Genomic DNA, 12,732 nt, shown 5'->3' on the forward strand with positions numbered 1-12,732 from the left:
CTCCCGCCCCAGTTTATCCCTCCCACTAGCCCTTCTGAGCCCCAATCTATGACCTCCCAAGCAGCCAATGTGTCCCGTTTTGTCGCCCCCCCCCCCCCCCTCCACCCCCTTAATATCGAGCGTCTCTTCACCTGGCCTCACAGACAGGGCACTGTGAGGAAGGTAGCCACTGCCCCCTCTCTGCAGCTGGCTGCTCTGGCCCTGAGCCCGCTTCCCTCTCTTCTAGCACCACAGCAGGCTCTGGTGGGCAAAGTTGTAATTGCAGCACCTCCCTGACAGAATCTATTTTCTGTGGAGGAAAAAAAATCTGCAGAGGGCATGAATTCTGGGTGTGCATAGTGGTGCAGAATTCCCCCAGGCGTATATTAGAGACAAGAGATGTAGTGCTTAAAATGAAAGTGCCTTTTCTATCTTAATATAAAATAGTAATTTGTGTACTGCAGCAGTAGTGATTATTTGTAGATGTTCTGATATACTTAAAATCTAGACCAGGGGTCGGCAACCTGCGGCATGCGTGCCAAAGGCGGCACGTGAGCCGATTTTTACTGGCATGCTGCTGCCAGCCGGGGTCCTGGCTGCTGGCCCCGCTGAGCCTGCTGATGGCCTGAATGAACAGAACTCCCGGCCGGCAGTGGGCTGAGCGGGGCCGGCGGCCGGGACCCCAGCTGGCAGGAGCAGGCAGAACTCCAGACCGGAAGCGGGTGAGTCACTGCTGGTCTGGGGTTCTGTCCATCACCCAGCTCAGCCCGCTGCCGGCCTGGGATACTAGTCGCCGGCCCCGCTCACATCGCTGCTGGTCTGGGGTTCCAGCTTCCCAGCCCCCCCGCTAACCGGGGTCGAGGCCTCCGGCCCTGTTCAGCCCTCCTGCTGGCTTGGAGTACCTGCAGCCAGCCCAGGGCTCTGCTCCTGGCCTAGCCCTTATCAAAAATTACACTACAACTAGCTTAAAAACTTAGTATATTACAGTAATGGTTAAAAAATGTATAATATTAATAAATACATAGATTTGATGAAACAAAGTACATCTATCTCTACACCGATATAACGTGGTCCTTGGGAACCAAAAAAATCTTACTGTCTTATAGGTGAGACCGCGTTATATCTGGGTAGGGAAAGGAACCGCTCCCCGCCCCAGTTCACCTCTGCTCCGCCTCTGCCTCCTCCCCAGAATGCACCACCACTGCTCCGCTTCTCCCTCCCTTCCACGCTTATCACGCCAATCAGCTGTTTGGCGCGGGAAGCCTGGAAGCGAGGGAGGGGGGAGAAGCAGAGTGGCAGCAGCACGCTCAGTGAAGGAGGCAGAGGCGGAGCGGAGGTGAGCTGGGGCAGGGAGTGATTCCTCTGCATGGCCCCCCCCTTACTTGCTGTGGGCGCCCCCCGCCCCAGCTCACCTCCGCTCCGCCGCTTCCCACAAACATGCCACAGCTCCGCTTCTCCCCCCTCCCAGGCTTGCTGCGGAGCTGCAGCGTGCTCGGGGGGGTGGGGGAGGGCGGGCGCAGAGGAACCACTTGCAGTAACATGAAGTCGGATATAACGTGGTAAAGCAGCCCTGCTCCCCAGAGCGCTGCTTTACTGCATTATATCCAAATTCACGTTATATCGGGGTAGAGGTGTAGTTGTACTTATGTGCCTGTGCTTAATTTGTTTTTGATGATCTACCTTCTTAAAAAAAATCTTGCATGTCTCGCACCCCCAGAAAGGGCGTCTCGTACCCCCAGGGAGTGCGTGCACCCCAGGTTAAGAGCCACTGCACTAAACTGATAAGATCTACATTTTAATTTAATTTTAAATGAAGCTTCTTAAACATTTTAAAAACCTTGTTTACTTTACATACAACAGTAGTTTAGTTATATAATATATAGACTTAGAGACCTTCTAAAAACATTAAAATGTATTACCAGCACGTGAAACCTTTAAATTAGAGTGAATAAATGAAGACTTGGCACACCACTTCTGAAAGGTTGCCGACCCCTGATCTAGACTGATATTTTGAAAATATATGTAAGGATCTTCCATGGATGCTGCATGAGATTCACCTCTGTTTTTAGTGTATTTTTGAGGTTAGGGTGAGCATACTCTTAATTTTCATTCTTATCCCACAGATGCACTGTAAACAGATTGTAGAATCTAACCAATATGAATGTATTTCAGGCATTTAAATTAATTAACACTGGCTGATCTGGATTTAATTTTAATGTGAACTGTATTAAGTCTCAACTTTCTATCCAACAGCCTTAGTGGGATGATCCTTGGCTGCCCATGTAAATAGGAATGGCAATCACATTTTATACTGTCTTTTTGAACATGCTGTTCCTTCTATCTCTTTTACTTACTGAGATGGATTAGTAGGTGTTTGAATTGACATTGTTTTTAATTCAAGATTGGGGAACAAGCAAGGAAGCAGACCCCTTTTTTCTCACTCTTCTAGTATGGTAAACTTACATTCTGTTTCTCTAAAGTGCAAGTAAATGAAGTGTTTCACCTGTCTCGAATGGAGTAAAGTGCTTATACAAACCTAATAGAATTGTACAGTGTCTGTTTAGAAGTATTTAAGGTTTAATTGAAAATTTGATGGTATTTGGATTTTTTTATGGTACTTGCGGTAGTAGTAGCTGTAGGAGGGGAAGGAGGGCATTTGTGTTAGTTTTAAAAACATAGTGCAGTAGACATGCTGTGGAAAGTGTTGTACAGACACATGCAAAGACATTCTTCAAAGAAGGATGCATGGCTGTCAAAGCAATGGTCTTTCCCATTTTAATATAAAAGAGTTAAGTGAACATTATGTTGTGCAATAGTGATACTGCAAATAACCGATAGTCACACTTCTCTTCCCCTCAAACAGCAACATGGGACAATTGTCGGCTTCCCCAAGGCACAACCATATGATGGCAACATCTTGGAATCAGACTGTGACATTCTCATCCCTGCTGCCAGTGAGAAACAGTTGACTAAATCCAATGCTCACAAGGTCAAAGCAAAAGTAAGAAGAAGAGTTAAACTAAATATTAAAACAAGAAACAGTATGGCAAATGTCTTTCTCCATATTTACTCCAGCTATTGGTGTGAATATAAATATATGCCTCTGTGTGTCAATAATTATTGTGTCATGGTTCTTTCCCTAGATTATTGCTGAAGGTGCCAATGGACCTACAACCCCAGAGGCCGATAAAATCTTTTTGGAGCGGAATATCATGGTCATTCCTGTAAGATTATTTTGCCAACACTAATGGAAAGTAGACTGGGTCTGTCTGCAAATGCATTCTTTCTCCTGATCACAGGATCAACCTTAGAATTAATATTCTTTAAGAATCACTTACGTGTTCAGAATAATTTTCCTATGAAAACCATTCCTACAATGCCCTCCCTTCTGTGCCTCTCACCTTGAAAATTGGTGTTCTAACTTCACTCAAGACTTGTGAGGTAACTATCCTCAAATCCCAGATCTCTCATTGCAGCCATGTTCACTTACTTAAATTCATCTATTGCATGGGAGCGACATTTTCAAAAGAAAAACAATTTACAGTTATTCCTATCAAAGACTGACACAAATCCCTAAAACCTTGGTTTTCCTTTCTGGGAATTGACACTTCGTTAACTGCCCAGTCCAGTGAGTGGAGTAGGGAGGGAGAGTCTAAATGCAGTGGCTGAATTTTTCATACTTGGATGTCTAACTTTTATTGAAGTCAGTGGGAGGGTTTTTGAAACTCAGAGCTGCCTATCTGGATACCTAAAGTTAGGCAGCCAAGTAGGGAAAAGTTTGGCCATTGTCTTCTGCGCTCTAGAAATAAACCTGAACATGGGTGTTTTGATAGAGCTTTGTGCTACAGATGAATCTGGAATGTATAGCCATAACAAAAGGTTGCATGCTGCACTGATTACTTGAAAGAAACCTTATCTAGGACAGCAAGGTCCGTTTTGGGGAAGGGGAATGCTATCTCTAAAGAAAGTGATGTTGCTGCCAAGTGATTTATTTTAAATCTTGCTCATTTGGCTACTCTAATGCATGCTTTTTTATTTTCTTGCCAAAAACTGGAGAGAGGGGAAAATAACAGTTAATCGTGTGTAGTTGTATTTGAGGCTTTTTAAATTCATACATTTTTAAATTAATAAAACTTGTAATCCTGATCACTTCAGTGCTCTACTGAGGGGAATTAATGATTGAATTATTCTCTGTGCTGCCTGTGATGTTTAAACAGGATTTTCATGTTTTTGCATTTTAATTTGCTTCTAAAAATACAACTAAGTTGTCGTGTCTTATAGGTTTATCATTCAGAAAGCTTTCTGTTGTTTCCATGCAGGATCTCTATTTAAATGCTGGTGGTGTAACTGTGTCTTATTTTGAGTGGCTGAAAAACCTGAACCACGTCAGCTATGGCCGCTTGACTTTTAAATACGAAAGGGATTCAAACTACCACTTGTTGAGTAAGCCTTACTTCTACTTTTATTCGCTCTTCAACAAATAAATTGAACTAGAAAGGAACTCTAACCAACTACGTGGTTAACCAAGGTTACATTTGACATCTTTCTATGCCAAACATGGAAGAAATCAAATACAGAGATGTTCTAAATTTGACTTCTCTTTAAATCTGCTCCTAGTGTATGTGGGAAAGCTTACAAATATACCTAGTGTGAAGATTAACTAATGTATTGAGTAATACGTAGGAAAACATTGTAGAAAACTAACAGTGTCTTCATGAAGTGATACTTAGCTTTTGATATTGTCAAAATGCCTTACAAATACTAATTCAAATCCCTTATGAAAGAAAATATTAGCTCTCTTCAGTGTAAAAACAAAATCCAAAAACCTTCAACTGTGTATTTGGCAATATAATCAACAAATTACAGCTTTGAAGATCCCTGCATTATGACACTGAGCAGATATACAGCACAGTAGGATTTCTGTGAAGTGCAATAGTGTAATTGATATGGCTATTCTTGAAATGTGGCTTCTGGCCCTCTTGGCTCCTGACTTGGAGGCCATTGTTTGGGCTTCCCATTTCCTGACCAGAATGCTGATTTTATGAAAAAAATAAGCTTCATGGAGTAGAAGAACTGTAAGACTTGTCACCAGGTTTAAATAACACTTCATCGCAAAACGAAATAGCAGTAACAAATGCCTTAGTTTCTCAGAACTTAATGGAGTCGACAAAATTTAGATAAGGAATCTTTTTTAAACATAGCCTCTTCACATAATGTACCCCATCTGCTCTGGCATTGCTCAAGTAGTAGAGGGTCCTTCCTAGCATTTAGAACAATGCCTTAAAATTGCATTTATCTGAAACATGGTTAGGTTATATAAATGCAAAAACCAATATAAATGCAAAAACTTGCATAAGAGATAGTGTCTTATGTGCAGACATTTTAAATTCCTTTGGAACTTAGAAAGCTTTTAAAACTTCTTAAGCTTTATTGTTAGTTAGTGCTGTCCTTCTTAAATATAAGCTAAAAAGGAGAAATGGTTGTTCACTTTACTCTCTGAAACTCCATGCCTGAAGTTTCTACATTAGAAGTATTGGTCTATACTCTTCAGGCGGTCATTTATAGAGGACTGAGATGGTGACCTATTAGCTGGTTGAGTTTAGGCTGCACCTCTTCCACCTCCATCTCTACTTAGCCATCCCAGTCTTCCAAATTGTCTTGCAGCAAAGAGAGTACTTGGGACCTTGAGGTTTCTAATTTGAAGCCTTTGTATATCAAAGTAATCGGACTCAAATTTTGTTGCAGTTCTTTAAAAGGTTACCTAGCACAGCTCAGTTTATGCTACTGGTTGAAGTAATGAGTGCTGAAACTCTTTAAAAATACTCTCACTGGAAAGTTATTCTCTTGCTGCTGAAATGTAACTTGCCTTGTTTTCCTTCCCCTTCCAGTGTCTGTCCAGGAAAGCTTGGAAAGAAAGTTTGGGAAACATGGTGGAACTATTCCAGTTGTGCCTACAGCAGAATTCCAGGATAGGATATCAGTAAGTAGCTGCTGTGATGCTTTTAATCTTTGTTACTCCAGTTGTATTCTGGTATTATAATTGTAAATAAAATCCATTATTTTTCTGTTGGGCATATGTTTTTGCCATAAGGCATTAATGTGTGGTTAGTTACATGATCGAATAGGATGATCTGAAATGCCCAGTAGTATGGCAAGCAGGCTAGCTATGTCCAGTTGGTATCTTGCACCTGACTCCACAGAACATTTTTAGCTCTAAAGTTCTTCTAAAGCTGAAATTTAGTGTGTACATACAAGTCATTTGGTCTTACATTGTTAATCAGACGGTTGCTTTGTAATACCACTCACTGTTTAGAGTGCAAAAACCTGCCTCCTTTTGCAGAGTTACAAAATCTAAACTGTATTTAGTCTCTTCTACAGTAACACTATATACATAGGTTGATTTACTGAACATGTTTCTCATGTGCCTACCTCTTATTCTTCAGATGATATGTTCCAAAAACGTTACTCAGAATTGTTGCTTGTTTATATGAAGTGATCACCAACTCCAGTATTCTAAAAAAACACTCTTCCTTTCGTACACATACATAACTATATGAAAATATAGTTAAAAGATTTTTGAGGGGGGGCAATAGACAATTAATATGTTACTGTTTTATATCATTTTGAAAGGAAGAGGAATTGCAAATAGGTACTTCAGAGGCAGAGAGTTTCTCAATAGTGAGCTAAATATTCATGAAAGGTCACATGTTAGACTGAGTCAGAAGCCTAGTACACTGATTTCGTAGAGTTTAAGGCCGGAAGGGACCAGTGGGGTGATGTGTTCTGAACACTTTCACAACACAGGCCGTAGATCTTCAGACTGTAACTGTTGCGTCAAGATCATATATGCTGTATCTCAAACAGAAATTCTCTTAGAAGGATATCCAGTCCTAATTTACCAGTCTTGTGGCTGCCCTAGGAATAAAAATATTGAAGATTGAGGTTTGTGTTAGTCATCTCACTTCAGGATTTTTTAAGTATTCCTGTATTCTGCATAAGAAATGTATTGAGAAACCGGGACCAAATAGCTTGTTCATTCTTGCATAAGTCCTGACCAACTCATTCAGTAGAGCAACATTTTATCCTAGAAGTGTTTTGTAAAAAGAATCTTCCTTATTCCAGAATATATCTTCATTGAATTTATAAATGTAAAAGTAAGAAATTGTAGTTCTCTGTAGAAACATTAAAGTCAGAGTGCCACTACTGGGCATTTTATTCGCTGCGGGCTTGATATCTAGAGTCTATCTTCCCTTTTTATTGAACCTCTAAACATTTCACATACCATATGCTAGGGCTTACTGTCTGTAAGATCACCCACTGAATTAGCAGTGTTCACATATTAGTCTCCTTTCACCAGGTATTAAAAAAATATATTAAAAATTTGGAGAAATCTACCGTGAAAGCAGGCTGACTAATTATCGGAACCCAGCGTGTTAGTCTGATGTACTAAGAGAGAGTCAATAATATTGCATATTTATTCATGTCCTATTGAACCCGGATTGCATTCATTCCCTTTCAGGGTGCATCTGAGAAAGACATCGTCCACTCTGGATTGGCTTACACCATGGAGCGTTCCGCCAGAGTAAGTATTGCATTAACATGCAGAGTTGTAGCAAGGGGACATAAACATAACCGTCACAAAAGCAAACTAAGTCAGCATGTAGTGATATCAATGGACAGCACTATTTCCTTGCACTTAAAATAGAAGACGGCTATTGACAATAGTAGTAGTCACTGCACATATAACGCTCCTTTGAATAGATGTTTGTGTGGATACCTTTAATTGGATGTTGTAGGCCATCCAGAAACTGAAAACAAAGTTAAAGTCAACTTGTGTGGATTTAGCAAGCATATTTTTTGATAAAAAGTTTACCCATTGGAGAGCCCCATCATTTATCTTTTTATGTTATAGAAATCTCTTGGGGCAAAAATATTTTCAAAGCTATATTTAATATCACCACATATATGTAGACCATACTGTCCCTCCAATGGAAAATACTGCAGAAGGGGGCATGAAGTCCACTGGATACTCCATGGCTTTTGTGAAGATTTTACAAACATGGAGGGGATAGAGTCTTTGATGATTAGAAGTGGCACCATGGAAATCTAGGAAAGACTTAAGCCTTATGGATGCTGGGCTGTAATCTGAATACTAGGATCCCTCTGTACTGAGCCTTAGCCCCTCTCTGAAATTCCTTGAAAACAGTGTACATGGAAAGGCTTTTCAAGCAATCATAAAAAACTTCCTTCTTTCATTTCTCTTCAGCAAATCATGCGCACTGCCATGAAGTACAACCTGGGTCTGGACCTGAGAACAGCTGCCTACGTCAATGCAATTGAGAAAGTCTTCAAGGTGTACAATGAGGCTGGTTTGACCTTTACATAAACGGGTCATTACCTATCCTTATTGATACCCTTACTTTTCCTGCCATTGTGTACCCTCTTCTTGGGAAGCTTATCGCAAGTTTATATGTAACCACAAAATTCCTCTTTCCTCTGACATTATAGTGGGTACTATTCTGAATTAGTTACAGTCCAAATATATATATATATTTTTTAAAAATAATAAAGAAAAATCCATGGATTAGGTATTGAATACAAATATGTATCTAAAGATAACCAGTTCATCTGCACTTGTGGGGGCCATTCTGGGTATTTCACCTTTAAAATAAAAAGGTACACTTCTTGAATGGATAAACAGTCATGTTACGTGGGCAACCTATCAAATTTCATAACATACTGTACTAGATGAGCAGTTAGTTCATCCTATTACTTCATGCACTTTTGTTTAATGATGTAATTTTGGCTTTGGCACTTTCAGTAAGGCCTTGTATGATCAATGCTGTGGCATTGTCCAAGGCAGAATGGGCCTCCTGCAGGGAGTAACTTTGATAGAACTCTCTAACTTCTACTTGTTGCAGAACTCCAGGCCTGGGGTTTTTTTAGGCAATGTTTTTTCTCTTTTATAAACTGTGTCTCCTATAGGACTGCCTTTAATCACTAATTGAACCTGAACTTGACTCAAGCATTATGAGATACATTAGAGAGGTGACAGGAGCTAGAATTTTTATAAGGTGAAACAGTATCATTGTGTACAAATATCCAGCAAACATATATCTGGTTATGTTTTAATCAAGTCGCTCTACATAACCACTCAATTATAGGCTTTTTAAGATTATCTGAAGTTGATGTGTATAATCATATATATATGTAGTCCAGCAAACCCTAACTTTTTTTAACGTTAATTCTTTTCAGTCATCTTATTTCTAGAGGCTTTTTTCTGAACATTAAGTTGCCTCAATGAACAATTAGAAGTGGAGTCTAACCCTGAAACTGTTGGGCTAACTACAAAGGAGCTAGACTGCTGCTGTAGACCTTATGCAATGTCTTAACACACATTGACTTTCTATTTTTTTTTCTTTATTGGGAAAGCTTGCATATTCTGAACATATTCAATTGTAACAAAACGGACCTTGATATAGTATTAGATCAAACATAGCTTTTTGAGTTTTTGTCAAGGCCTTAGTCCAGTGGAGTCCCATTGAAGTGCCAGATGTTATTTATGTAATGAATAAGAATTTTTTTAAAAAACAACCAAACCTAATCCCTCTGCGGAACTCATGTTTTTTCTAAGTACTTTGTAACTGCGTGACATAACAGGGTGAGAAAAGCAGTTATTAAAAAGTTGACCTTTCCAAACCTACTATACTGGTGTATTACTGTTTTCAACAATCACTTTACATGGTAATAGTTTTGTTGTGTAGCGGTTGCTAAACAGTGAAATCTCTGAAATGTCACACAATTCCACATTTATTCAACTCATCACTAGTGGTAAGTCCCTAGTCATTCTGATTCCCAGGACAAATAAAAATATTTTTATACCTTTCCTCACCTCCACCCCCAAACAAATTACTTATTTACCCAACATAACTTTTGAAACTTTGTTAATCATCTCAGCCTTTTGTTTTCCATGTCTTCTAGAGTTCTGAGAAGAAATTAGCATTCTCCTTCTTCATAGAAGAAATATGAAGCAATAAACTACAACATGGTGAGGCACTTAGTGTCTTACCCCTTCATGTGTGGTGAGGCCGAAAGCCAGAATAGAGTTTTCAGCTGTCCAAGAAGTGCAGTAGTAGCTAAATAATGCACATGCCAGCATAGCTTATTGATACTGGATTGTTGAAGAAGTGCTCAGAACATTTATTTATTTATTTATTTAGAGACCTAAAGTAAAAGTTAGGTAAGTCTGTATTGATGTCTCAAGTCTAGATCCAAAAGCTAGAGAACAAAAATGAACTTCTGGGAGGTTACTTTTCAATACAGCTTTTTATGTAAAGCTCCATGAAGTGCTAAAATAAGACCTTGTCTAAGGTCATCTACTCCTTACAAATTTTAAGTGGCATCAATCTCTAAACAAGTTTGCAACATCAATAATAGTAACCTTAGTCTTATCAGTTACATTGAAAGGGGGTGGGTGTCACTTTTTGAAACCTTATCAGTTCTAATTGTAGTGGATTCAGAATCTTTTATGGCCTAGATAATGTAAAAAAGGAACAGTAAGGAGATTTGGGTACTTGTGCTTAAAATTCCTTAGTGCTTTCCTGGGGCAAATTACTAATATCTTCCTTGTCTTTGTTATACCCTGGCACTGCGGCTTTTGAAGATAGAGCCAGAGCCTGGGTCATGTGCTCTTGCACTGTTGGAGCCATGCACAAAGGTAATGGAAATCTGGCATCAGGCTTGTCCATACAGGGCAGCTACTGCAAAATAAGATAGGAGTGAATTTAAAACAATAGCGATTCTGCACTACTCCACTTCCAAAGTGGATTAAGCTAAATAACCCAAAGTTACTCTGAGTGCGGAATAATTGTCCACACAAGGAGTTACTGTGGAATAGCTATTCTGAGCTATTCCCGTGTGTAGACAAGGCCTTAGCTGCCAGTTGGGAATTTGTCTCACATAAAGGAGTCCCTGGATGGCAAAAGCTGCTGCTGTTGGTTCTATACCATCTGCTCCTAGGGTCTTGCTCAGAGTACCTCATATTCCAGCAATCCCCAGCTATTGGGTGAGTGGAATAATAGCACTATGCCATCTCTGTCCCCTCTTCTCAGGGCTTGCATTGAGTATAGCTTGATTGGACCCAAGGATCTAGCCCTGAAATTAGACCAGTTGGGTTCAGTTGTAGCCAACTTGATGCATATTTAACAGATGGATTATGTACTATGATTAATAATAGCATTTGAGTTGAAGGCTTACATAAAATTGTAAGATATGCTGAAATTATATTTTGACTGATACCTGTGGCAAAGAAGCTTTTTTGTGGTACGCATACCCTGAATTATGATAAATGTAGAGAAGAACAGACTGGCTATCAATTTAAGAATATAGGTTTGTTTTTAAACTAGTCTAGTTGGCTTACAAAAAACTTACGGGAAATAAACAGCTTGAGAGGAAGACTCCTGTGACGTTATGCAGTCAGAGCAGTTGGGCACACTCTTGGGTAGCTGTATGGATTTACAGGTATACTTGGGTCTAACCCAAGAGTATTTCTTGCTCCAGGGTAATAGGCAAGTCATTCAGCTGTACTGTTCTGAGCAACAGTGAGTTCTGACTGCCTCTGGCAGACTTGTCAGTTGCTCAGGCACCCATCATTCTTTCCAGCTTAATTAGATCAGAAACAGTTCAGCCCAAGGGTGGTGTCAGCAGCAGGGCATAGACTGGCTGGGTTTTGAACTCCTGCCACTATCCGCTGTTGCTGAACTCACACCTAGCCTCTTGTTTTGGAAAATCATATATAACCAGGCTGTTCATGGCATTGTCCATGCTCTTGAAGGTAACATGCATTGGAAGCTAGGCAGTAAGCTGTACTGAGATGCAGTCTCTTCCTAAAATTTCCCTGAGTTGCTGTCAGCCACTTGCACTCTACATATAGGATGTTTTGTCTTCCACAGGTCACGCCTAATCTCAGTTCCACCATGGCAATGATTGGTTATTTAAATATAAATTTAACAGTTATATGAACTCTGTTCAGACTGATATACCTAGCCAACATCACTGAGTGCTTCAGAAAGAAAGACTCTGCTACGTTGTGTCAAATGTGTAGACTGTGTTTGAAGATGAGGCATTAGGGAGAAGCAGTTAAGCATATAAGAGCATGTTGAGGTAGTGGTGACTAAGGTAGCCACTGTTCCTCTTCTTGCACACAGACAGAGCAGTCAATCCCAGAGCCAAACAAATAGTGACTTGCAATAATACCTGCTGGAAGATGTCTTGCAGCTAGGGCTGTAGAGGGACTTTTAAACCTTGATCTTGTAACATTCCAGCATTTTTAAATGACCAGCCATTCAAAAGGCAGCGTGACCCGTTGAAATATCCTCGTAAAAGACCCTGGAATGACAACCCTGCAGCTTGAAATTCTACTTGAACTCCGCACCAAATATGCCCCAAGTTATGACACATGTAAGAAGCACATCTTTGTGAGGAATCTATTTTATCCTGCTGGGACCACATTCTTCATGCTTTTTCAATTCTTGCCCTATATCCTGAGCCTATAATGAGTAATATTTGTAATGTTGGACACCTGTCTTCTGGGAAGTAGCCTGAGGGCACCAGTGTCAGACTATAATTTGGCTACCAGTGCAGACTGGGGTTGAGGCTGCAATGTAGATGTGAGGCTGCCAGTACTCAGCCCCTTAATATTACATACACAAAAAAGCCCTGCTACAGTAGAGCACAGTAGAATTGGGCCTTTTC

The 12,732-nt window shown here is 40.2% G+C and overlaps 1 protein-coding gene across 1 annotated transcript in view; it reads left to right on the plus strand.

The window, feature by feature from the left end:
• GLUD1 (glutamate dehydrogenase 1) overlaps positions 1 to 9,682 on the plus strand; it is a 52,161-nt gene extending 42,479 nt beyond the window's left edge. The window contains exons 8-13 of the mRNA XM_048859259.2: positions 2,843 to 2,980; positions 3,123 to 3,203; positions 4,299 to 4,422; positions 5,868 to 5,959; positions 7,499 to 7,561; positions 8,246 to 9,682. Coding sequence (XP_048715216.1) covers positions 2,843 to 2,980; positions 3,123 to 3,203; positions 4,299 to 4,422; positions 5,868 to 5,959; positions 7,499 to 7,561; positions 8,246 to 8,365 — 618 coding nt within the window. The 3' untranslated portion in view covers positions 8,366 to 9,682. The remainder of the gene's footprint in view (positions 1 to 2,842; positions 2,981 to 3,122; positions 3,204 to 4,298; positions 4,423 to 5,867; positions 5,960 to 7,498; positions 7,562 to 8,245) is intronic.
• The last annotated feature ends 3,050 nt before the right edge of the window (positions 9,683 to 12,732 follow it).

The sequence above is a fragment of the Caretta caretta genome, chromosome 7, assembly GCF_965140235.1.
Source record: "Caretta caretta isolate rCarCar2 chromosome 7, rCarCar1.hap1, whole genome shotgun sequence".
Lineage (NCBI taxonomy): Eukaryota > Metazoa > Chordata > Testudines > Cheloniidae > Caretta > Caretta caretta.